The following is a 23,963-nucleotide window of genomic DNA, read 5'->3' as shown; positions in this document are numbered from 1 at the left end:
TGACAGGCATACTGCTTCTGTCCTACTTCTGCCCATTTCAAACACTTCTGGTTTTGCCCATTTTAGACCAACCTTGTGAAGCTGCTCTTGAGGCACTGGGCAAATCCCAGTCTTCTTAACTGCAATAATGAAAAGCCTTCAGGTAGGTGAAAATCCATGTATAATATGTATGTATGAGTTACTGTGACACTGTTTTCTTTCCTTCTTGTTTTCTTAGTTAACACAGACAGAGGCACACATACATGTGTATGTATATAGTTTATATAGTGTGTAGAGTTACATACACATTTGCATGTATGTATATATGCTTTTTCATATATTACTGAAAACTGCTAGTCGTGATCGTGCAGGATGTCATATCAAATGATAGCGTGTTCTTCCATGTGTTGCATTCCCTGTTTAGTTATGTTTCTTCCTTGTAAGTCCTTCAGTGCCTTGGTGGCAGCTGCATTTACACTTCCTTGGTGACTTCTTACTGAGTTCCTTTCTCTGTCTCAACTGATGATAGTACATAGCCCTCATGAACTGGATTCTCTATAGCTGTTTACTGAAAACAAATTCACCATCCAGTTTTGAACTTCAACACCTGTTGTTTCCCACAGAAGAAAGCGCCTTCTTAGACCAGATAGCAACAGGGAGCTGAAGCAGTGGCTCTAAAGATAATAGAATTACAGACTATATCAGGTTAGAAGGGACTTGAGAGCAACTGGTCTAACCCAGTGATCAAAGCAGAGCTAATGTCAGTAATGGTGGATAGCAGCGTTGAAAAGAAGAAACATATGGTTGTTCAACCTTCTATGCCTAGGATAAAATGAAGAACGAATCCAGTAATGTAGAATATAGAATCTTTCTGTCAGATTATGAGGAGAAACTTCCTTTGCATAGTAAAGCAAGATATGTTATGCTTCAAATAATGTACCACCTACAAATACATTCACAAGGAACTCCATGACAATCTCGGAAAAGATGATTGTGGTTAGATGCGTGCCAGTTTGTATCAAAGGCTATGGACTAAACTGAGATCATCTAACAATACAGGTAGCTAACCACATGTAGTATGTATTTAACACAGTTGAGTTAACTGTATTTCTGGTCTGCAAACACAACTGATTTCAGCACTTCTGTATGTGCAAGACATATAAATCTAGTTTGTAGAAAGGTAAAAGGTTTCAAAAGGATTTAAGTACATGTTTGCATTGAAATACAGAGTTGAAAACAGTTGTATTGTTTTTCCTGAAGTCCTATAAATTATTGAATAATACTTCGGTTCTCTGCACAATGAGAATGGTTTTGAGGTCTTGCAAATGACAACTTAATTCCATACTGAATTTACTTAGCCTTTGTTTTCCCAGTAATTTCAAGTATTATTTTATGATCAATATCTGAGCAATTGTTTTCATTTTATCTAGCTGGATGCTTATTCTTAATCTGATCTAGAGATTTGAAATTAAATTTCTTCTGCACTGTTTTATTTGTCTGATATCTTGGTGTTCCAATGTCTTAGATGTTGCAGCTTCTGAGTTTATTGAGGAAATGCTTCTGAAGGCTGAAATTGTTTGGGAGGAAAAAATGAAAGACCCTTTAGCTGTTTCTACTTTATCTCAAGAAGAGCAATACGAAGAGATCATCCATGATCTGCCCACAATTTCCAATAAACTGTAAGTGTTTCTGTTGATAAAGAGTTATGCACTGAGGCCAGATTATCATTTGAAATGTATTTGTCAATCTGTGAATCCTGTCTATGTGTCCTTGGAGACATTCAAAACCCGTCTAGGCATCGTCCTGGGCAACCAGGTCTATGTGTCTCTGCTTGAACAGGGGGTTGGACCAGATGCCTTTTAGAGGTCCCTTCTGACCTCAACCGTTCTGTGATTGATTCTGCATGATTTGATGGGTCAAGTAACTCTTTCATTTTGGAAATCTGCTGAATCATCTTTTGTGTTAGTCTCTCTCATCTCTTTTTGTCAACCTTAATTCTATCAATATAGACTATAAGTAATGAAATACATTGCTATAATTGCCAGTAAAATTATCTGGCATAGCCTTAGCAGATTTATTAGGGGTTAATACTGTAGACCCAAATGTCCTTTTATTAAGGTAAATGGGAATAGTGTAGTAAAACTACCATTGCTTATGAGAGAAGCAGGGACAAGTCCTGAAAATAAAAATAATATGTGCAATCACAGATAAAATTATACAGCTCCAGGCAGTTACAAATTTGTAGTCAGATTTGTACTGCTTAAAATTCAAGTGGAATTAAGTAGAATTTAGCAATGTGAACTTAAAATTCGGTACTGAACTGAAGAGTCAATTTGTGTCTTAAATTGTAAACTTTGATCTTTTTGTATTTTCTTGTGAATCTTAAGAGAAGGCTGTCATGAGTACGTGAAAAGAGGTGTAAAATAGGTATGAAGCATTAATGGCAGTTTTATGGTAGTGCAAGACACTGATTTCTCAAATTCTTATTTCTAGATACTGTGATCCATGAGAATTTTAAAAGGCACAGATAATGTCTGTATACAGTATGCAGTTGCTGTATATTTGAAGCATGTTGGTTGCATAAGCTTGTGAAATACTGACATTAATTTTTCTTTAACAATCACCAGACTGTATGTGAGAAAAAAATAAATAAAACCTCTTATAAAGAGAGGGAGAAGATGTATATGCTTCCATTTCATACTAGTTATAATTTATGGTCTGCAGAGTGTATCTGGATACATTAAAATCCGGAAGAAATGAGCAATTGTTCTGAAATGATCAATCTGTTAAATTCAGAATTCCATGAGATATATTTATATTTTGTAAAGATTGCATATTTAATGGATAGTAAACATAGTGTGATGTTTCTGCTTCATGATTTGTAGTTACTACAGTACGTAGCTGGGTTTAGGACACGTATGTTTATGGAATTACTGATTTCTCATGCCTGTTAATTCCTTACAAAATAAGCAGCCCTCTAGTCTAACCCACTGTTTCAGTAACTTTAATTGTACTCCTGAAATTTATGCGGCCTTCAACTCTCTTTTAAGTGAAGAAAGAATTTTGAGGTATGAAGCTAAAGCTTTAGATTCTCAAATATAAAAAAAACCCTTTATTTTTAATTATTGATAAAAGTAGTAATACCAGAAGTAGAAGGTAAGTCACTCCTGTAACTCTGTAATGATGCCTAGCAAGAGAGTTATTCTCAAAGGTTTTAGAGACTGTGAGAAGTTTTTCATTGTTCTAGCATCTAGATTGTGCATTTCCATGTGTTTTATGTTCTAGAAGTTTGTGCTGTGGTGCACATATTGTACTGGATACTGTTCTTTGGTGGTAAAACGCATCAACCTCTGGAATACCTGACTTGCACACAGTAGAAGTGGTCTGAAAATATTCTTTATCTACACCTTCCTTCCTTAAATACATGGATGAAGAGAGCTACTTTTTTGAGAGTTTTCTATATAGTGACCTGCCGTGGGTGAAGAACTTCACTGGAAGTTTTGGAAAAGCAAAGCCCACTGAATGGAAAAACAAAGAAAATGGATTTACATGTGGAATTGGGCTGAGTAACCACTTTAGCATCTATTGGCAACCAAGTTCCAGTGTGTGACTGCAGCTAGTTGTGGTGCCTACATGAGAACACAGTACTAAGTCAAACGAAAGATCTGTTTAGCCCTGTGCACTGACTTTGACAGTGGTCCATTGCAAATAGCTAGGGAGCAATTACAAGGATACGGTAAGCTTGAAGTAATGCCACTTTGGCATGTTCTTGAGACTTTCAGCAGTCTTAGGTTTACAGACTTCCTAAGCTGGAGCTTTGCACTAACTAGCTATCAGGCCTGCTATCAGTTCAGTAGAGTATCAGCAAACTTGCTGGCCAGCCAGCAATTCTGAGATGGGAGAGCTCTTGGAAGGCAAAAATACTGGTGTATTTTGCCCATGCATGACTCGGCTATCACTACTGAAGATGTGGAAAATTGTGAGTGAACCATACTACACTGTTTGCAGAATTCCATTTCACTTAGAAATTAATTAATCTTAATTTATAGTTACCTGAAAATCAGGTGTCATTTCAAAGCTAGTTATCTCAGCTCTGTAGTCACACGCTTGTTCAATAGTGAAAACCAAAACCTTACAGAGGGTTATTCTTCCATATTATAGTAGACATATTCTTAAGATATACTGAATTATTCTCCAGAGTGCCTCCAGACTGCTTATTAGAGAGGCAGCCTAGATGACTGGTTTCAACCAAATTTTTACCTTTTCAATGGCTAATGTTGAAAGCACAGCATTTCATCCTTTGTGCTCTATGAAAGAAATTTGTAGAGAGATGTGTAATATGTTAGGATAAAGATGAATGTCTGTGCTGTTCTTGTGTACCAAACCAAATTTTTTAGTGCTGCAAGGAGGCATGCACAATAATAACCCAGATTTACCATTGCTTTATTCTATATTGTGTCCATTCTCCATCAACTCCTGACATAAGGAAGTATGTTTAAACTAAGGTGATAAGTTTAACAAGAATTCATGTAACTCTATGTTGTGGCCATACTGCTTTGTGACCATCTCTCAGAACAGAACAATATTCAAAAGCAGACTCAAAAATTATGAACAAACAATTACGAATAGTATGTGCTCTGTCAACAAACCTAATTTTACTGGTTCTAGATTAAATTAGAGTATTGATTTCTGGAAGAACACCATGAAGAGATGAATTGAAGGTCAGTATCTTAGGTAGAAAAAAAAAAGTTTAGCAGTCAGTATGTTTGTGTTATGCTGGGTTATCAAGCAGACCTGGTTGTCTTTAAGCAAGCTTTGGGTTAATCCACCTGAATTCCCGTTATTGTGAAGCATTAACTGTATTAGAATATTTTTTCCTAGTTCTTCCACCAAGCTACTGAGTACTTTTGTCTATCTGATTTAGAAGAGGTGGACTAGGAAGGTAACTGTGGTGGCTTGGCCCTAGCTGGCATTCACTGAGCTACCTTGCTCACTCGCAGACTGCTCCCCACCACCCCAGCGGGATGGGGAAGAAAATAGGAAGAACGGGGCAAAATAGGCTGAGCTTGGGAATTTAATTTATTGCCAATTGATATAAATATTTGAGTACCAATTTGGATATCAGGAAGCAAGACCGAAAAAGGAAGCAAACATTTATATGCTTAGGGTAAACATCTTCCCCCCCCCTTTCTGAAGCTCAAGTTCCCTCCAAGCACCCCTTCTCTTCTCCCTTGTAATTGCTGCAAGTTACAGTTAATCCCTTCAGTGAGGTGGCACAGGGTAGGGTTGCAGTTATTTCTCTCTGCCACTCCTTCCTTTGTGCTGTTTTCCTGTGCTTCAGTGTAGGTCCTCCACAAGCTGCAGTACCTTCAGGGGCGTACCTGCTCCAGCGTAGCTCCTCCAAGGGCCACGGTCCCTTCAGGGAAGTTTCTGCTCTGGTGTGGCCCTATCTGTGGGCCGCAGTCCCTCCTGGGGCGTACCTGCTCCAGCACGGCTCCTCCATGTGCCACACAGGAAAAGAGCAAGAAGGAAGCAGCGGCAAAGAGAAATAACTGAAGTCCTGTCAGGGGATGGTGGTGCCTGCTCTGCCATGGAGCACCTCCTACTCCTCTGACTTCGGTGGTCCCTCTTTTGTTTCTCAGTCTTTTTGTTCCCTCTTCCTCTCTCCTGTGACATTTTCTGCCCTTTCTTAAATATGTTTTCACAGAGATGTCACCAGTTTGGCCAGTGGGCTCAGCTGTGTCCTGTGGTGGGTCCATTGCGGAGCCGGCTGAAACTGGCTGTGTCCAGCATGGCGCAGCATGTGGCCTCTTCTCACAGAGACCCCCCTGCAGCCCCTCTGCTACCAAAACCTTGCGACTTATGCCCAGTGTGGTAATTTGCAGGAAATGCACTTTGCTTATTGCATTATATAAATTTTAACAGCATCTCATTACAAGGATTTACAAATGTGTTTGTGATGTACCATTAATTAATGCATTGCCACCTTATCTGAGTGTTTCTTACTGTTTTGCAGAAGTATTATCATTTGTGAAGAAAATGAAGGAACCTGGCCCATGAAAATGGGTGTCAGTAGAGGCCAAAAAGTAGGAAGTTGGTTTCGTATTGGAGACCACATGGTCACATAATTAACATTTGTCTTTCCTTTCTATTACCAGTATGAGTTTCTTTGAAGGTTGACCAAGGAAATTAGCTAAAGGAGAGAATTTTATTAATGTTGTGAGGTTTTTTAAAGGTTGACCAATGCAGCAAACCTAAGGTCTATGCTGGAAAATTTTGCCAGTTTTATTCTAATGGTACATCAGAAGAAATACTGTTACTCCGCTGGCAAAAATACCTGCACCAGAACACATTAATTGACATAGCTTATAGTTCAGGAGATTAAATTGGTTGTATCTGTTTAAAGGTGACTTCAGGTTCATGATATGGCTGCGATCATCACCACTGCCCTTCTAGTTCAGTACATGTACTTGCAGAACTTTTCCTAGTGAACAGTCCCTGAACATACAGATAGTGCAGTCACCTAGTCGTAATCAATACTAAAAAATTAGGAACTTACTCTCAAAGTAATGCTAACTTCATCAGATCATATATTTTCTGATACATATTTAAGTAAGTAAAAATTAATCGTAGTGGATGTATTTCAAAATGAGCAGAAGAATGTGAAATAAAATATACATAGATATGTTCAAGACAACAAAGCAGAAAAGAGGTTACATTTTTCTTCTTACAGAACATTTCTGTTTAACCATTGATGTAGCAACTTGCATTTCAATTCTAGTGGTTTTAAACACTCTTCTAGTGTTTAATCCATTCTGAAGTTTCTGTCATGTAGCTTTAAAAAGTTTCTTAGACTGAAATTTCAGAGATTACACAGTTCACAGATGTTAACTGGCTTAGAAATTGTTTGGAGGATCTCAGAATTGCCTGTGGAGGAATTACAATAACAGAAGTTCTCTTCAACAAAAGCTATAAGCTCAAAGAACCCATGAAAATGTCATTGCAGAATCTGCCTTGATATAATTCTTTTTATAATATCTTTCTACCAAGTTAGAAGCTGCAGTAGTGATTCAAATATTGATGATAAAACTGCCAATTATTTGATTGTCAGCTCCCAGGTTTTTGTATGATTTCTTTTTTCTTAAAAAACAAGCACATGCTGGAGGATGGCAACTCACAGAAAACGATCTCAGTTTATCTAAACCACCCCCGCCCCCACCCCCCCCCCCCGGAACTTCAGGTTAATTCCATATATGATGGCTTATACATGCCAAAATTAAAATGACAATTCCTCCATATAACATGCAAGATTTTTTTTCCCCGGTTAGATATGCCAGTAGCAACAGCCCTATCTTGTTCAAATAAGATTACCCTAGATAACTCTCCTTCCTGTCTATTATGCAACATTATTTTGGCTTAAGTCTCCCTTTGTGGTTAATTATCTATTAATTATCCATTAATTTTCATAAAAGAACACAGTTCATGCTAATCCACTTGCCTACATTAACATAAAATCTTCCCTTGCGCTGTCCTTCAGTTTTCAACGACATTGCTTGGCTTCATCTTGTGACTAATAGAAACACATATAAATGTTAATAGAAATATTTTTCTAAAAAGCCACTGTTTCTGGAAACATTTTATTTCAGTTTGTTTGATTTTTCAGTGTCGTCTTGAATCTAAGTCATAATGAACTGTTGGAGTAATTTTAATATGTTTTTTCTTTCTTGTAATCATTCACATTTTTGTTGTAATATGAATTATATGTCAGCATTTCCTTCATGTAAAGTCCTGTTTAATACCTCACAAATGCACATAATTTATAGGCTATTCTCCTGTACATCAATACAGGGAACACACCTGCTAAGTCATGTTATTATTGTCCTCTTAAGTTCAGAATGCATCTGTGAAAACAGTAGGCACCTTTTTTCCGCACGCTTTGCTGTGATTTACAACCTGCTTCTCTTTTGTGACACCTGAAAAGTTTATTTGGTTGTGAGGAGTTTACAGCTGAATTTTAAGAAGTGTTTCTAATGTGTGTTGTATAGTTAACACAAAAGTGGTAAGGTTAAACGGGTAAGGTTCAACTTCACAGCAAAAAAATCCTGGATCTTCACAATTTAAAAGAAACATCACATGAATAATAAAAAGTTGTAAGTGGCAGTGTTTTGTTTTTTCATACTTGAATTCATTTGGCTTATGCTTTTCTTCAAATCTTTCTTCTCTTTGTGATTAAATCTTAAAAATAATTCAGACCAAAGGAATTTGAGCAGTTTTGGACAATAGCAAAAGACTACTCAAAAAGAAAACTTCATATTTAATTATGTTTTGTTCAATTCTGAGTCTGGGTAAAATGTGAAATAGTATTAGTCATTTGTGCTTGTGGGTGTCACAGCTATTTCATTTCTTCTACAGTCTAATTGCTGATATATCTTATCCTATGACATCTAATTGCCGAGTTCACGAAAATAGTTGGATAACGCCTTTTTTGTCCTGCAGTCCAAATCAAGAAAAAAGGCAAAACGAGTTGGCGCTTGGATCTTTTGTCCACGTGACATTTTGTAAACAAATTTATGATAAAATTATCTTAGGTGAATCAAAGCAGTAAATAGAAATTTTTATTTTCACTAGTGTTCCTCTAGACATTTTATATTAAAATGTCTGAAGCAAAACATCATTAGAAAGGAAATTGTGTATATATCATTAAAAAATGTTGAAAATTTCAGTGTTTGCAGACCGAGGGTTTCATCAAAAGAAAGGTTTTGTCAACTACTTTGACTTGTTTTCCAGTGAATTCTGCTTAGAAGGTGCTTTGCCTCTGCTTGGGACTGTACCTTTCTAAAACTATGTCTGTGTTTCAGTTCTGTTTCCAATGGCAGTTCTTATCCTGAATTGAAATCAGTGTTAGCTATGGGTCCTCCTTCATTTCATTTGAGTTAACTGTGTGTATAATCCTGGCGTTATTATAATCAGTGATCAGACTCGTGTAACAGTAAAAATGAGTTGGGGGTTTTTTGCTGTTTATTTTTAACTAAGTTTGACATCTGGGCTTTATCCCATAGTGGAGTGCACTATTCCTGCATCCCCACATCGAGTCCACATTTCCTTTCAAAAAAATTTTGCGCACATTTTGGCAAGGAGCTGTTGTATGCTCCATGAGATTGTCTCATTTGCACTGTCAGAGGCCAGACGATTATTTTTTAAGACGGTTGTGTTCTCAACTCCTGGGGCTGATTCCTTGCTAATTCTTCTGTATGTACAACACTGCCAAAATCACCCAAGATATTGGCATTGTTGTTTTTCAGAAGTGTGATATGGTCTGAAGTGTCAGTAGGGAAAACATCTGTATGCGTGTAAGAATAGGTTTAACTTACATGTGAATGAAGAATATTGTGTATTGTTGCAGTAACTTCAGGACTCTGCTGTTTGCTTGGGTTTTTCTTTAGCATATCACATTCAGAGCAGCTTTTGGTCATGAAATATATCTTGGGTATTGCCTGATTCAAAGTAAGCTAAAAAGTGGTGGAATTTAATTATAATAACCACAATGGCAGTATCTGTATTGAATTACTTTAAAACATATTATTTTTCAAAACAGTATTGCGTAGGTTAATGGTGTATTTTAAATTCAGTTTCAAAATTGGCTATTGATTTGCCAGCCTAGTGCTGTCAAAAGCAGACACATGCATATTCTCTTTGGCTTGCTCAGTTCTGCTTCAGAAAAGATATGTATAAAGGTGAATTTTAAATCAGTGTTTTGCTTTGTGTCCTTGGGAACAGACTAACCTATGTGAACAGTTCATTTCTCACCAGTTTCTTTTTTGTACTTTGACCAGGAACTTGTGTCTCAGCCCTGAATTATATCCCAGTTCTGTGTTTGTGCCACCCACGTTTGGCAATCTTTTGTCTGTCTGACATCTTCAGGAGGTGTCTGATTGCTTTATTGATTCTCTTTGTAGCAATCCCTTGGCTTTACCGATTGCCAAGAAAGACAGTTTGCTGGAGAAAGACACCATGTTTAAAGATGCAGCTAAAGGCTTATGTAAGCAGCAATCTCAAGACAGTGCATCTGAAAATGTCACTGTGAACGCTACAACCAAACTTGAACAGGTAACGGCATGCAGTTTCTTGAAATGTTTGCTAGCGCTTAGGTCTGGAAATTGTAAACTTAATGAAGCCAAAGACCATAGTAATTTTTTCCCCTCACCAAGCAGCAATATTATTTGCACTGTGGAGCCTTATCTCCATGATCACTCCCTGCAGTCAGCCTGGCCCTGCAAAGAGCTCCGGCTCTGCAAATGGAACAGCTGCTCCTGCCAGCTGCTGGTGGTAGGTCAGGGGCTGTGGCAGTCAGAGGGCTCGGAACTCCTCAGACTCTACTCATGGTTCACAACAGGGGAGGGACAACTGTTAGCGCTGCCCACAGTGTGCTCTTGTCTCCAACTTGGGTTTATAAAGGAAAGAAACACAACCTGGGAGACTGCAAAAACAAAGAGAATGTCTAAGAAATATTAAGTTGCAAAATAAGTGACTGTAATTTAAAGATAGGAATTGCCGAATTTACAGCTGCAGTGCTAACTCCCTTTCTTGTGCTAATGCATGAGGATACAGGCACTGATTATTTGGATACCCGTTACAGTTTTTTCCACAGGATCACAGTCTCATTCAGTGTATAGGGTGAAAGCAAAAGGGGACAATTTTCTGTTGCTTGTAAATCTAGCATGTCCTAACTTTGAATGTTTAGGACTTAAATATTGTTTGGGTTGTGGTGGGGTTTTTTGTGGTGGGTTTTGGTGTTTGGGTTTTTTTTTTTGTACAAGGGGTTTTATTTTCTGTTACATGCATTTGGGAAACACATACTCCAGAAATATTTAGCCATTTAAGAAAAAACTACTTTAGAATTGGGGGGGTGGCGGGGAGAATTTCCATTTAAAATAATTTACTGTGAATTTGAAGCATAACAAAGCAGGAAGATAGTGGTTACATTTAAACCACGTTCAGTTAAAAAAACCTACATAACTGCCTTGACAGAAGCGTGCACACTCCGCTGCTTTTTTTTGAATGTGTTTCAGAGGAAGGTGTTCATCATACAAGATCAATCAGTGAGTTACATGTCAATCATATGAGTCCATCTCTGAAAGACCTCACCTTTGGAATCCCACAGAGCACTGGGTTCCCTATTCGGTCAGAAGATACCACAAGGTGTTTTGCTTTTGGCTTACATCTTGTTTTCATGTCATATAATTTCTGGCCTGGCTGACTGTGCAGTGATGTGATGAAAACAGTCAATCCAAAACAGAAGCACTGCTGGTCAGAAAAGTAAGTGCAAGTGCTTGCAAACCCTATGAGGGGGAACTATCCTATAATTGTAGGAAAACAGAGGGAGGTGTTTAGCTTAGGGTCTTGTTGACATGATGACTTGCTTTTAGACGTTCAACAGGAGTGCAGACAAGAACATATATACTTACTTCTGCTTGATTCTGTTTTGGTGCAGACCTAGCTAAAGTTATTCCATTTTTCATTATCTCTAGGCTAAAGTTTTGCTTTATGGTTTGTGCAGTAAAACATATGCAGAGACTGATTGGAAAAAGAACAGCTAATCTTGCAGGTGAGAAGGCGCAACCAGAGGTCTTCATGCGTGTAGTTTTGTCCTCCACCATGATCCAGAGTCACTTCAGGGTCCCAGGGCAGAATTTCAAAACTTTAATCCTGCTGTTTCACTATACTTCAGTGGAACTTCCCACAATAGTTGTAATTCAAAGACAAGACAGCAGAATTAAGGTTGAATCTCTTTTAGCTCCATTAGCTGAGAAATTTCTGCAGAAAACACTCTGTGAAATTCTGCTCTAAATGAGCTAGAAGGGGTGTGTATCTTACGGTCTTTCAGAAGCAGTAAAAACTACAAACCTTGGCCAGTATCTGCAGTTGCTGAATAAGGAGTGATGCTCCCTTGGAAAAGAATAAGCAGGAACAGTGTTATGTGGGAAATCAGCACTAACAAGGGATAGGTTAGAAACTGTGCTATTCCAGTGTATTTTTAAATGACTGGTTGCATTAAAAAAAAAAAAAATCATTTTTCAGTTGGCAAGGGCTTAACGAGCTTTAGCTCTTAGGGACAAGAGAGGGTAAAACAGTTTAATCACTTCAGGAAATAGTTTCATTTTAGTAAACTAAAGAATTCCCATATTTTGTCAAATGAAAATATGAGCTTTTTTCTTTTTCAAAGTGACATAATTGTGATTCTTGAAATACGGGGATTGTATTCTAGACTACTTGCCATGCATTATGAACTGTAGGTATATGTATATCATGTCCATATTTATGTACATAACATGTAGATCTTAGTTTTCAGAGATGATATTTCTGAGTAACACTTTTTTTTTCTTCTTTTTTTTTTTCCACGAATTGGGAAGTGAAATTTTTATTTAGTGCTGATACCAAAGGAAAGCTTTGAACAACCCCTTCCCGCTATCCCTGCCTCTTGGGTATACTAATTCTAATGAGTTTCACTATCTTTTATTCTTATCAGTTGTGTTCCAAACTACACTCAAAGTAATCATGTTCTGTTTAATTTTTCAATAGGATATGTGGAGTCATTACTTGGATTTTATGTTCATAAATTATTGAAATACATCAGCATGATATTTCGTATGCTTTGTGTCAGAAATATCATACTTTCTTAGGCAATATGGCATGCAGATTAGGCCTTTATTGGGGATCAGAGAGAAAAATGTCATCTTACTACATCTGAAACATGCATTTTTAATAGAGAAAGCTCATAACTTTTTTGGCTTTGAGAAAACTAACAGCTCAAATTTATATGTAGCCTCAGGTTTTTTTTAATTGCAAAAATGATGAAAAAGAGCCTTAGCAAAATATTATTTCTCATGAAGTAAGATTTTTATTACATGACGCATAGGAGATGGGGATCAAATGAGTACATCGATAAAGCATTTTGGGTCTCTCTTGGCTTGTATTAGTTTTTGCTTTTTCCTAGGTAAATGATGTTTTTCGATCATCTGTAATGTCAAGGTCTGTGCTGCCAAACAAAGAAAGCAGTATGAATAATTTCCAGAATTTTACCATAGCTGGCAATTTCTCTTCCTCTCAGCTGGGAAGGGGTTTTTTTTTGATAGCAGATTGAATTTACTGGCCTGGAATTGAATTACGTGCTTTATGCTACAAACAAATATAGACTAAATCTTTTCTTTTTCTTAATTGGGTCTTTCTTAAAACAGTATTTTGTCTTTGTCTTATAATTCTTGTTTACATATTGTTGGCCATATGAACTGTGTGATAGAGTATCCCCTGATGCCCTTTTGATTGTTCTAGTATCGCTTACCACATACACAAGGGACAACCGTGTATATCATAGTATTACATGTAAGAGCTAGAATGCATACTTATTTCAGTGACACAAGTACATAAAAAAATAAAAATCATTAGAGATTATTATATGAACAGATTGTGAGTGCTGTTAAGTGTATGTGATTTAAATGAGTAAATAGGAATCTTCATTGTTAGCATTACAAAAATCTCAAAAACTAATAACTTCCAGAGGCATAGTTGTATTGGAACTTCTGCTGTATTTATGGCTATTTTTCTTTTATGTCTTGTAAAATATGCGTCATGCAATGAGTATGATAGCCAGATACACACATCGAGGTGAAAAAATAGAGAAAACTCATCTGTATGCTCAGAAAAGTAGTTGAGAAGAACAGAATTTGAAGGTGCCCACAAATAAGTTATTAATAATGTAAATAACGTTTACTACCAAGTCAAATTTGTTGTGAGTTTAAGGCATTTAGAGTTCTTATTTCTATGTGATTTATTTGCTCATTGAGCTGTGAATTTTGATGCAAGGAGTCTGTTAGAAAAAGCTGAATCACCAAATCCTAAACTTGGTAGGAAAAAAAAGTTGATGGAAAAAGATTTTGATTCCCTTACTTGGAGTTTAACTGAGCACTTCACATTTCTAACCATCTATCCATAGAGTCAGCATCTCTGGCTATACCTAGATTATGAAGTAAAAACAAGCCCAGGCCTGTTCTCTGGGTTGGTGCACATCTGTAAGACAAAACTCTTTTCTCCATTGAAAGATAGGGCTGTGCCCAAACAGCCTGTGGGAAAGGACCATTGACATGTGACCTGAATGATATCTGCATGAGTGCTAGCTGGCATGAGCAAAGAACGTACAAGGAAGTGTGCTAACAGTTCCCAGGGCAGTGCTTGAATCCAAACCCTTCTTTTATTTACAAATTAAGACATTTGTGTCTAGCCTAGCATAAATTTAATCTTTGTAGACATAGATTAAGAGAAGCTCATTCTCTGGCACACATGTTCCGAGTTTTGATAGCACACAAGGAAGTATAGTGAAGACCTATGCCTGCTTTGTTCCTGCAAGCCAGGTGAGCACACTAATAAGGGAAGGAGGCCACAGGCTTCTGTCTTTCATCTGCTTTCCCTCTATAAGACACTTACAGTAAGTTCTTGGAATATCTTTTGTTCATTTTGTTCTATTCCAACGTGCATCATCAAAAACAAATGTCAAAACATAATTTACTTTTTTTTGCCAAGTGGAATTCTTGTTTTCTAGCCAGCATTACATCCAACTGCCATATTAAAAACAAAAAGAGAAAAGAAATGCCATCTTCTGTGTGACAGAAAAATCTGCATTCACTTCAGTGGGGTGAGGAGTAAACTTCTAGAATAGGTAGAAAGACACAGACAGATGTAGCAGGCAGCCTGTGTATGTCTGTCTTTTTCAAAACTCATGTTCTGAAAATACTAATGTTTTAAGAAGAAAGTAATTTAAATAGGAGAAAGGAGAATAGTCACAGTAACATTTTGGTAGACTCCACCATTTATTGGGTTTTGGACTCAGTGGAATGAGAGGTTTTTTCACAGTTTTTATGGGGAAAAGGAAATAGAAAGCATTATTGAAGTGTGATTAGGCACTACTGCCTTCTTGTCCTTGTACATCTATGCAGCTAGTACATGTAGAGTTACTGTTGTAAGGTATGTTTTTCTTACATTTTTTTATGGGTTGCTACTTTATCTGTGTAGTTCAACATCTGTTGCAGATGGAATGCAGATTAGATGCCTGCCTTTCCTGTTTTAGTGGATGAGTGGAAAAACATTGAAAAAATCTGTTGCTGATATTCATGCTGTTACATGCATATGAGGTTTACATATAGCATTTTAGTCATCAACATCTATTGCCTGCTGGTAGAGCTGATATAAAAAGGAGACAGCTTTCTGTGAGGAGCTTGCCTGTTTCCTCATATACTTGTTTTAAGCATTGTTTTCTACTGAATGTCTTTAGAGGGGAATAGTAAGGAAATGATGAAAGACTAAAGCAGAGGTCCTCAAATTTTTCCAGTCACTGTGTCAGTCCCAAAATGGAAGTTTTTTGAAGCCCCCAATATTAGTGTGAGAATCTCCAGGACGGAGCTATTTCAAGAAACAAAAATGCAATAATAGCTATAGTGCTTGAAGTAGAGAAAAGAGTAGAAGCGTGCCCACCGTAGATAAAAGGTACTGCAGGCCTCTGGGACTCAACAGAAGCTGGGACCTTGCAAGCCCTGCTTACATACGCCTTTCCTCTGTGAGGAGCTATGGCTTCATACATAGAGTCATTTAGGTTGGAAAAGGCCCTTAAGATTATCGAGTCCAACCGTTAACCTAGCACTGCAAAATCCACCGTTAAACAATGTCCCTAAGCACCACATCTATGTGTCTTTTAAATACCTCCAGGGATGGTGACTCCACCACTTCCCTGGGCAGCCTGTTCCAATGCTTGATAACCATTTCAGTGAAGGAATATTTCCTAATATCCAATCTAAACCACCCCTGGCACAACTTGAGGCCATTTCCTCTTGTCCTGTCACTTGTTATTTGGGAGAAGAGACCGACCCCCACCTCGCTACAGCCTCCTTTCAGGTAGTTGCAGAGAGTGATAAGGTCTCCCCTCAGCCTCCTTTTCTCCAGGCTAAACAACCCCAGTTCCCTCAGCCACTGCTGGTAACTTGTTCTCTAGGCCCTTCAGCAGCTTAATTTAATTTATTACAGGCTGTGTAATATTTCTTAGAATTAATTTTGCACTATTTTGCAGTTTCTTCAGTGGTTAAGCTTGTGTCTCATTATTCAGTACTGGAGTTAGAGGAAGACAAGAGTAGGTTGACTGGGCCTCGAACCTGTGGAAACAATGGAAGTTCAGTATTTGGGATCAGTTCCCCAGTATTAAAAACCAATATCTATAGTCTTTGGGGTCTTCTTGCCAGAAACACGCTCTGTATTCCCTCCAAAATCTCCTAATCTGCTCGCTGCTTCTGTCACTTGACTTGCTGCCACATGCCACTGCCAGAGGCTGAGGATGCTGAGTTGTTCTCCAAGAAAGGGCAGTGTCTGCTTTTTTCCTGAGCCTTCATCTTAAGCAGAACAATAGAGCAGAGAAGTTTCATCTTCATTGTCCATCCTCAAAACAGACACTGAGAGAGTATTTTAGTAAACTTTGAACAAACAATTCAGAGTTGGGTATATTTCTAGGTATTCTGCTGACATGCAAAAATGTTTTTCTTTGGGCTGACATAAAAAAGGAATCAACCTGCATTTTAAGCGTAGATCATAATTTATAAGCACAGTGATTAATGTATCAATATTTATTTTGTCTTTAATCAAAATTCCATTATCATCGATTCTTTTTTCTTCTGTCTCCTGTTCTGTCGTTTGGATTTTTTTTTTTGTTTCGTTAGCATTTACTTTGACTTGCAGAACTTATGTTATTCCTCCTAAATCTCAGAAATGTTAAGCTCATTTCATTCACCAGTTTTGGCTAAAGTAACTGCTTCTGAATCTCTTCTGGTCTCCTTGACAACATGATTCCGACTTCTTACTAACTTCCTTCTCTTTTGCAGGAAAATTTCTAATGGAATTTTAAATTCTGTATGATGAACAGTACTATGAGAGCTTTGTTAAATACTGGGCAATAAATAGTTCACAAATGCACTAACGTTTATATAGTCTTGATTTCTTCTGCCATAAACATTTAATGAAGAGAGCAGGGGAATAGCATTTGAGCTGGGAATCTTTATGGGTTCTGGGATAGCAAATGGCATTCTAGTAGGGGTCTGTGTTCTTAAGAGCCCATCAGACTCATGCAGTTATACACCTTAACATTGATAATAATTTTTGGTGTTCTTCTCTTGCTTAAGATTAACAGTGTGTAATTGTTTGGGAGGAGTAACAACTTTCCAGTTTCCTAATGCATTTTTTCCCATAAATTCTAGTGATCTAGGTTTATACTTTCGGTTAGAACATCATGGTACAGAACGATTGGTTGTGAAGTTACTTTATTTCTTTAATTTGTGTTTTCTAGATCAAGCTCATGCCTCCAGCTCCAAATGATGACCTGGCTTCTCTGAGTGAGCTAACAGACAGCAGCCTGCTTTATGAGATTCAGAAGCGTTTCAATAATAATCAGATATATGTGAGTTGCTATTCAGCTATCAACAGTAAGCTTTCCAAAAAGAGCAAATGAGAGAATGGGAAAAATAGGATTACTGTCATAACAACTGGACAGTAACCTGCTCCAGACTTATGACTAATATTTAAATGGATCAGGACATATATGCGTGTAAGCCCTGCAATTTCTCAAGTTTATATAGGAAAAGCAGAAATAAAAAACGGAATAACACTTCGGATAGGTTTGGAAATAATTTATGTGTGTTTATTTCACAGAGGAAGTGTATTGGTAAAAATTGATAGGCACATGTAATCTTCCTTCTCAAACCACCAAAAGAGCCTTCCATCTTTAACATTATGTTAACTTAATTTTAATAGAGCATATGATTACTGGAAATTTAAAAGAAATTTAGATTTTAAAAGCTTAGAATTCAGTGTGGGAGATTTAATTAATCATCACCTCTTCCTATATTACAGAAATCATTCTCTATATTGTAATGTTAATCATCTAGATACCAAATGAAATAATTATAGCAAGATTTTTGTAAAGCAGGTTTTCCTGGTTGTGCCATAATAAAGTCAGGAGGCATCTGGTTAGGCATAGATTACTTCTGGAGAAAAATCTTCACTTGAAAATTTTTGTATCCCTGTTCATATCTTACTCATAACTTACTTCTCAGTTACTGAACAGCTGAGTGGCATGTTAATGTGAAACACGCAAATTGTTTTTAAATGTATAAGTTGTTTGCACGGTTTAGACTAAAGGAATATGGGGAGTTGGCATGTTGCTGTGAATGCTTTTGAAATCATGGGAACTTCAATTCTAGGTGTTATGGCATTCAAGGATAATAAAAATTCTGGTTTTTAGAATCGTGTATTAAATCCTATTTTATTATGAGCATTTCTTTTCCTTTATCTCACATGCCAAACACAGATAACTTTAACTGAATTCAGGAGGATCCACAGATACTTAGTAAAAGGAAGTCTTCTTTTATTTTAAAATACTAAAGATTTCACCTGAGAGGATCTCATACCCTGCTCTGGCATTCTCCTTAGCTTAATGGAAATTTATAGGCAGTGATGATTTATATTCTGCTCAACAGCAGCCATTGTGCTTTGGTAGAGTGTCAGCATCAATGCTGAAAACCCTTTCATCTTCGGGTGATTTGGTTCTCAAACTTAGAAGGAAAAGTACGTGGACTCCAATTCCAAACCAAAATCCTCCTTAGCGCTGAACACTTGCTGTTTCATGTTTCCTGAAGGTTAATAAAATTCCATTCTGCAGGAAAACCCAACAGTGAAGTTGGGGTAGGTGAGAGAGAGGAAATGAATTCCTGCATTTCAGAAGAAAAATAGTACCTTTACTGTGAAAGGCATTATTTTCCACCTCCCCAAATCAGAATGCTTCATTTTGAAAAGGTAGCATGACTGGGACTGTTCACATGATGGTTTGCTGTCTGACCTCTTCAGAGACAGAGGTCTGGCATTTTTGCATTATAGTAGCTGCATAATACAGCAGCAGCTACTTATGTGGAGTGGGAAGTATAGCAGCAAGGGTGACATACAGTCTTCTCTTTAAGTACGTCTTTCACATATGAGTGTTTAAATACGGAATAATAAAATCTTAGCACTTTTGCAATCAGTGGATGGTGTGCTATTTTTAATATAGCCAGGGGTTTTTTTTCTATATGCACGTACATATGTTCATATACACTTACACGTGCATAAATACTTATATATGTATCAATTGCTCTGTCTTATCCCACAAGCAACTTATTTTAATGTATCAATTCTAGGTAATCAACACAGCATTTCTAAATCATGTAATCTATCCCATAAAAAATTGCTTGAGGAACTTGTTTATGTGGTAGGCATGTCACATTTTTGTAGTTTCACAAATGGTAAATTACAAATTAACTTCCAGATAATCTACCAATAATACATGCAGTGCAATTCTTCTATGCATAATTTTCCATTATGAAGAACTCAGTTTTATTATAAAAAGAGTAATTAATGCTGTCCAAATCGTACATTTAGATCTCCATTTAAAGTTACGAAGTTAAAAGCTCTGAATTAGAGAATTATGTTTAATATGTTGATAGCTAGATTTAAGTGGCTTTGCCAAAAGTCCTTTCTGGAAAAAAACATTAGCCTCCTTAAAGATTTAATTTATTACTTAATAAAGCAATTATTCCTTTTTTTTTCAGACCTACGTTGGTGATATACTGTTACTTGTTAACCCGTTTAAAGACCTTCCTATTTATTCTACTATGGTAAGCATTCTCTTTTTAAAATGTTACAGTGTGGATCTTTTTCAGTGGATTCATATAGTTCATTTGGCAGGCCAAACCCCTAAAATTAATTAACATATACATGCCCTTTTTTATGTTGGGAGCATCTTAGTTTTAATATTTTAGCAAATTTTTTAAAAATTTCTACCAAGATCCAACTATTTTTGCTGTGTCTTATTTGTGAAACAGCCGTGTTGCTAATGTTTTGTATGAGCAGTAGCACTCCGATTGTTTAAAAATAGTACTTGATGTATAACATGACCTCGGTGGTTTCTGCCACAGTCAAACTTGCAAAAATAGACGCACGCTCCACGCAGCAGTTGTTTGAGTTCACACCTCCCTTGCCCAAACACGATTATGGAGATAAAAACCTTGACTGGTGCAGAAGGACTCCAAATGGCTGTCTGAGCCCCGCACCAGGCCACGCAGTCCAGACACCGTACGGGCAATGAGTACCAAGTGCTCGGCACAGGCGTGCACTGCACTGGGGCGGTCATTCAGGGGTGGCTTGCGTTGGGCAGAGGGGACTTGAGGCTGCGTGTGCCCCGTTGTACGCACAAGGCCGCCTCAGCAGTGCTCTGGATGTTTCTCTCTTGAATAGTAGTAGTACCCTTGCCCTTCTCGTCTTTCCGTTGTGAGACAGACTGGTTATTTACAAGGGGCTTATCGTTTCAGTACCTAGATACTGATACCAAGTTAAGCGGACTTTGTAGATCAGTGGGAGTAACATAAATTCAAATGATCTGATCTCTCCTTCATCCTCACTCAGCCATTCTAGAGACAGTGTTAGTTTAACTGTTAATTTATTTCCCCTTCTCCCTGTTATTTTCTCATTGATGCACTGAGATCACATTACTGCACAGAGATCAGGCTCCCTGTTGTGTTAGGGAGTGTTCTAATACGTTTACTTAGCTTAGAAGAATTATAAAAGGTTCAAAATTTGGTAAGCAAATTGTAGCCTGTGGCTGCTTGCGTTGTGTCACGTGGCTTTGTGTGTATCAGTAGTAAATTTGAAAGAAATGCTGTGACATTCAATGGCAGGAGCTGCAGATTCCAAGTTGGGAGCCTAAATTTAGTTTCTAGAAATGGGAATCATCCATCATCCCCAAGGCTTTAGATGATGGTATTTTTTCCTGTCACTGTGTATTTTACATTAGATACATGATTTTGTGTACCGAGAACTGTAAAGAAAAAGAATTCAGGCAATAGTCTTACGTATTAAAATGTTTCCTGAACATTTGCTGCATCTTCTCTTGACCTCTCTGTGATAGATCTATTGTAGCAAGTTTAGCATGAGACACTTCTTATCCTGTAATTGTTTGGGTCACCTTGCTTTGATCATTGCTTTTACTCCGTCATTATCTGCATGGTATTGTGCATTAGGCAGGTATTTCTGAGGCAATCAAAACCCCATGGTTGTAAAATAGCTTTGTTTTCTCTGTTTTTGAAATGCTCAAATATACTGCAGCAGCTTAGCTGGTATTATGTTGAAGTCTGTAAGTGTTAGATGGTCTGTATATTAAAGTAATAAAAGTTGATGATGTCAGTTCCTCACTAGACAGTGACATGCTGTGTGATGTGGCTCATTTTTTAGCATTTTTGTTTCAGGTGTGTGGTTTGTTAGCTGTCAAAAAAAGAATGCAAAGATGTGTTGGGCATGATACTATTTTTAAAACCAGGATGAAGCAATGAAAAGATTATCCTGTACATTTTTCAATAATAGCAACACTTCAGGTTTTCTTCTCTTTTTTTAAAAACACTTCTTATAAGTTCTCGGCAATCTTTTATTTTGTTATCCCACACTGACCTCCCACACCTAGTTCCAATAGAATACTACTAAAATAAATCTTTTTATAAGCAATTATTCACTCTGAGATGACATAAAGAATCATACGTTAATGGACACTGATACACATTTCTTTGTATGCAATTCAATGTAATTGCCAGATGATAATGCATTTTTACATGGAAATATACCATACTATACATTATAGTAGCACTATACTACTAGGAACGTGCAGAGACCACTTGGAAGGTATCATAGTAACAGTTCATATAAGTGCCTGTGCTACGGTTGTCCTGCTTTGTTACATTTGTGCAGAATTTATTTGTGTCCAATTATGGCAAATATATTCTTGAAGTTCGTGTGTTAGAAAAATCTGTAAACTTGCAAAGTACTTGCAACATCATGCAGTGAGCATGTGTGTGAAGGTTTCTCTTTTTGCTTTGTGACATGCTGAAATGATTCCTTGAGAATCGGTGTGGATTTTATCTTGTTTAGTCTGGTAGCTTGAAAGGCCTGAATGAGAATGGGGCCATATTGTGGAGGATTCATTCAGCCACACCGTTGTAGATGCCTCAAGATTCAATAGTTTACTATCTAAATAAATAAGACAGGGTGATAGGCACCTGATTAGTTTGGAAAAAGGAGCAAATACAAAATGACACTGTGGTGGAAAGGCTGTTAGAGAGAATAGCTGGATAAAACAGGACATGCTGGAAAGGACGGGATTTGGTTGTTTAAGTGATAGCATCCACTGTCATTCTAGATGCTTCATAGTGTTCCAGTTGTACCCCAGCTGCCATGGGTTTATGTAGAGCCTGAGTTAATTTTCTAAACCCATGAAAAGGTCTGATAAAAGCTATATAATAAGGTAGGTAAAATTGTTTATTTAAGGATATTTGTAAAATGGTATGGTGTTTCTGCTCACAATCTTATCTAAATCACATTCCGTATTTTCTTTATTATATTTATTTATTCTGAAAGAACAGAATTGCAGATATTTGCAGAATTTCTAATTTTTCTAAAATCTGTTTGATATTAGCTGAAAGAACATCAGGATATCCTCAGAAAAAAATGAGGTTTCAGTAGCAGATAATTGGTTCTACTTATACTTAAGTTTTAAGGATAGTACGTGTTGCCAGCTACGTGTATCACAGAAGGTATTTTATGTTGCAGAGACAGTTTTTGTGGGAGACTGCTCTGTCATGTAATAAATTAATTAGCTTATAACTTAAGGCTTTGATTCCAATTTTAACTTTTCATGGGATGGTCATATTTCATTTTGTAAGATTTTAAGTGAAGACATTGAGGAACTATAAACATGAGGTATGAAGAAGTAACTTACTAGGTTTTGTTTTACTCAGTGCACAAACCAGTATTGTTTAGTCTTCTAGTTACATTTAATTTTGTATCTTAAGTAGATTTTCTATGCTTACACCTCTGTTTTAATTAAATCTTAATAGATACTGTAATGGTACCACTTATATACATGCAGAGATTCTGTTCATAACGCTTAGAGAGCTTTACAAAAGACCCAGGATTAGGGGGATGAAACATAATTTGAAATGTATTGATCATGTTAATTTTCTACAATTTTTCAGGTCACCCAGCTTTATTTAAGTAACTCTGGAAAACTGTGTTCCTCACTTCCCCCACATATATTTTCCTGTGCTGAAAGAGCTTACCACATGCTATTCCAGGAGCAGCATCCCCAGTGCTTTATCCTCAGGTGAAAATTTATCTTTCTATTAACTAATTTGTAACTCCTGCCTTTCAGCTGTTTCCCCAAAGACTCAGCAGTTGAGATTTCCATTTTATTTTTTCCTCCAACTGATTTCTTTCTGTGTATTGATCTCTGTATCATACGTTAGAGCAAAAGAGAACTGAAAAAGGTTTAATTACATCTCAAGTTCATGAATTATCTTGGGGAATTGCCATTCCATCTAGCTGCATCTACTTAGGAACAAAGAGTTAACGGTAAAGAATTCAAAACTGCTGTGTGGGTTTGCTAATATTACAGGGATCAGGATTAGAAATAGAATCTAATGACAATAAAAATGGGAAGTCCTTGACTAAATTATAAATCTCTGAGCTGGGGCACCTGTATTGGAGTTTCCACTCTGCCTCACATGTTTGTATGGCCATGACTTCGTTATTTAGCTCTCCAACTTCAAATTGGACTTGACTAGTTCCTTATTCACAGTGTTGTTTCAATGATAAATAACTTCAACATTGTGAATAAATGTATTCAAAATCTCCAGTGAAACAGAGTTTCATCCAAATATGCTGGTTTTACAATGGTGAAACTTTGACTTCATTTGGAACTTTGGATCCCCAGATCTGTTAATCTTGTAATTGCTCTTGAACTACTTCTAATTATAAGAAAATACTATGAAATAGAGAGGAAATGATACTCAAAATCAGCTAATAATGCTGTTTTAGAGTTATAA

At 37.0% G+C, this 23,963-nt stretch overlaps 1 protein-coding gene across 3 annotated transcripts in view; it reads left to right on the top strand.

Annotated features, from left to right (window-relative positions):
* The window catches only part of MYO16 (myosin XVI), a 404,375-nt gene that overhangs the window by 201,327 nt on the left and 179,085 nt on the right, over window positions 1-23,963 (top strand). For all 3 annotated transcript variants that reach the window (XM_052773633.1, XM_052773634.1, XM_052773632.1), the window contains exons 8-13: window positions 67-142; window positions 1,505-1,658; window positions 9,936-10,086; window positions 17,354-17,464; window positions 19,647-19,712; window positions 23,115-23,242. In XM_052773633.1, the coding sequence (XP_052629593.1) occupies window positions 67-142; window positions 1,505-1,658; window positions 9,936-10,086; window positions 17,354-17,464; window positions 19,647-19,712; window positions 23,115-23,242 (686 nt within the window). The remainder of the gene's footprint in view (window positions 1-66; window positions 143-1,504; window positions 1,659-9,935; window positions 10,087-17,353; window positions 17,465-19,646; window positions 19,713-23,114; window positions 23,243-23,963) is intronic.

Source organism: Harpia harpyja, chromosome 22 (genome assembly GCF_026419915.1).
Source record: "Harpia harpyja isolate bHarHar1 chromosome 22, bHarHar1 primary haplotype, whole genome shotgun sequence".
Classification (NCBI taxonomy): Eukaryota; Metazoa; Chordata; class Aves; order Accipitriformes; family Accipitridae; genus Harpia; species Harpia harpyja.
Note: the sequence above shows the minus strand (reverse complement) of the source record. Positions and strands in the feature narration are given on the sequence as shown.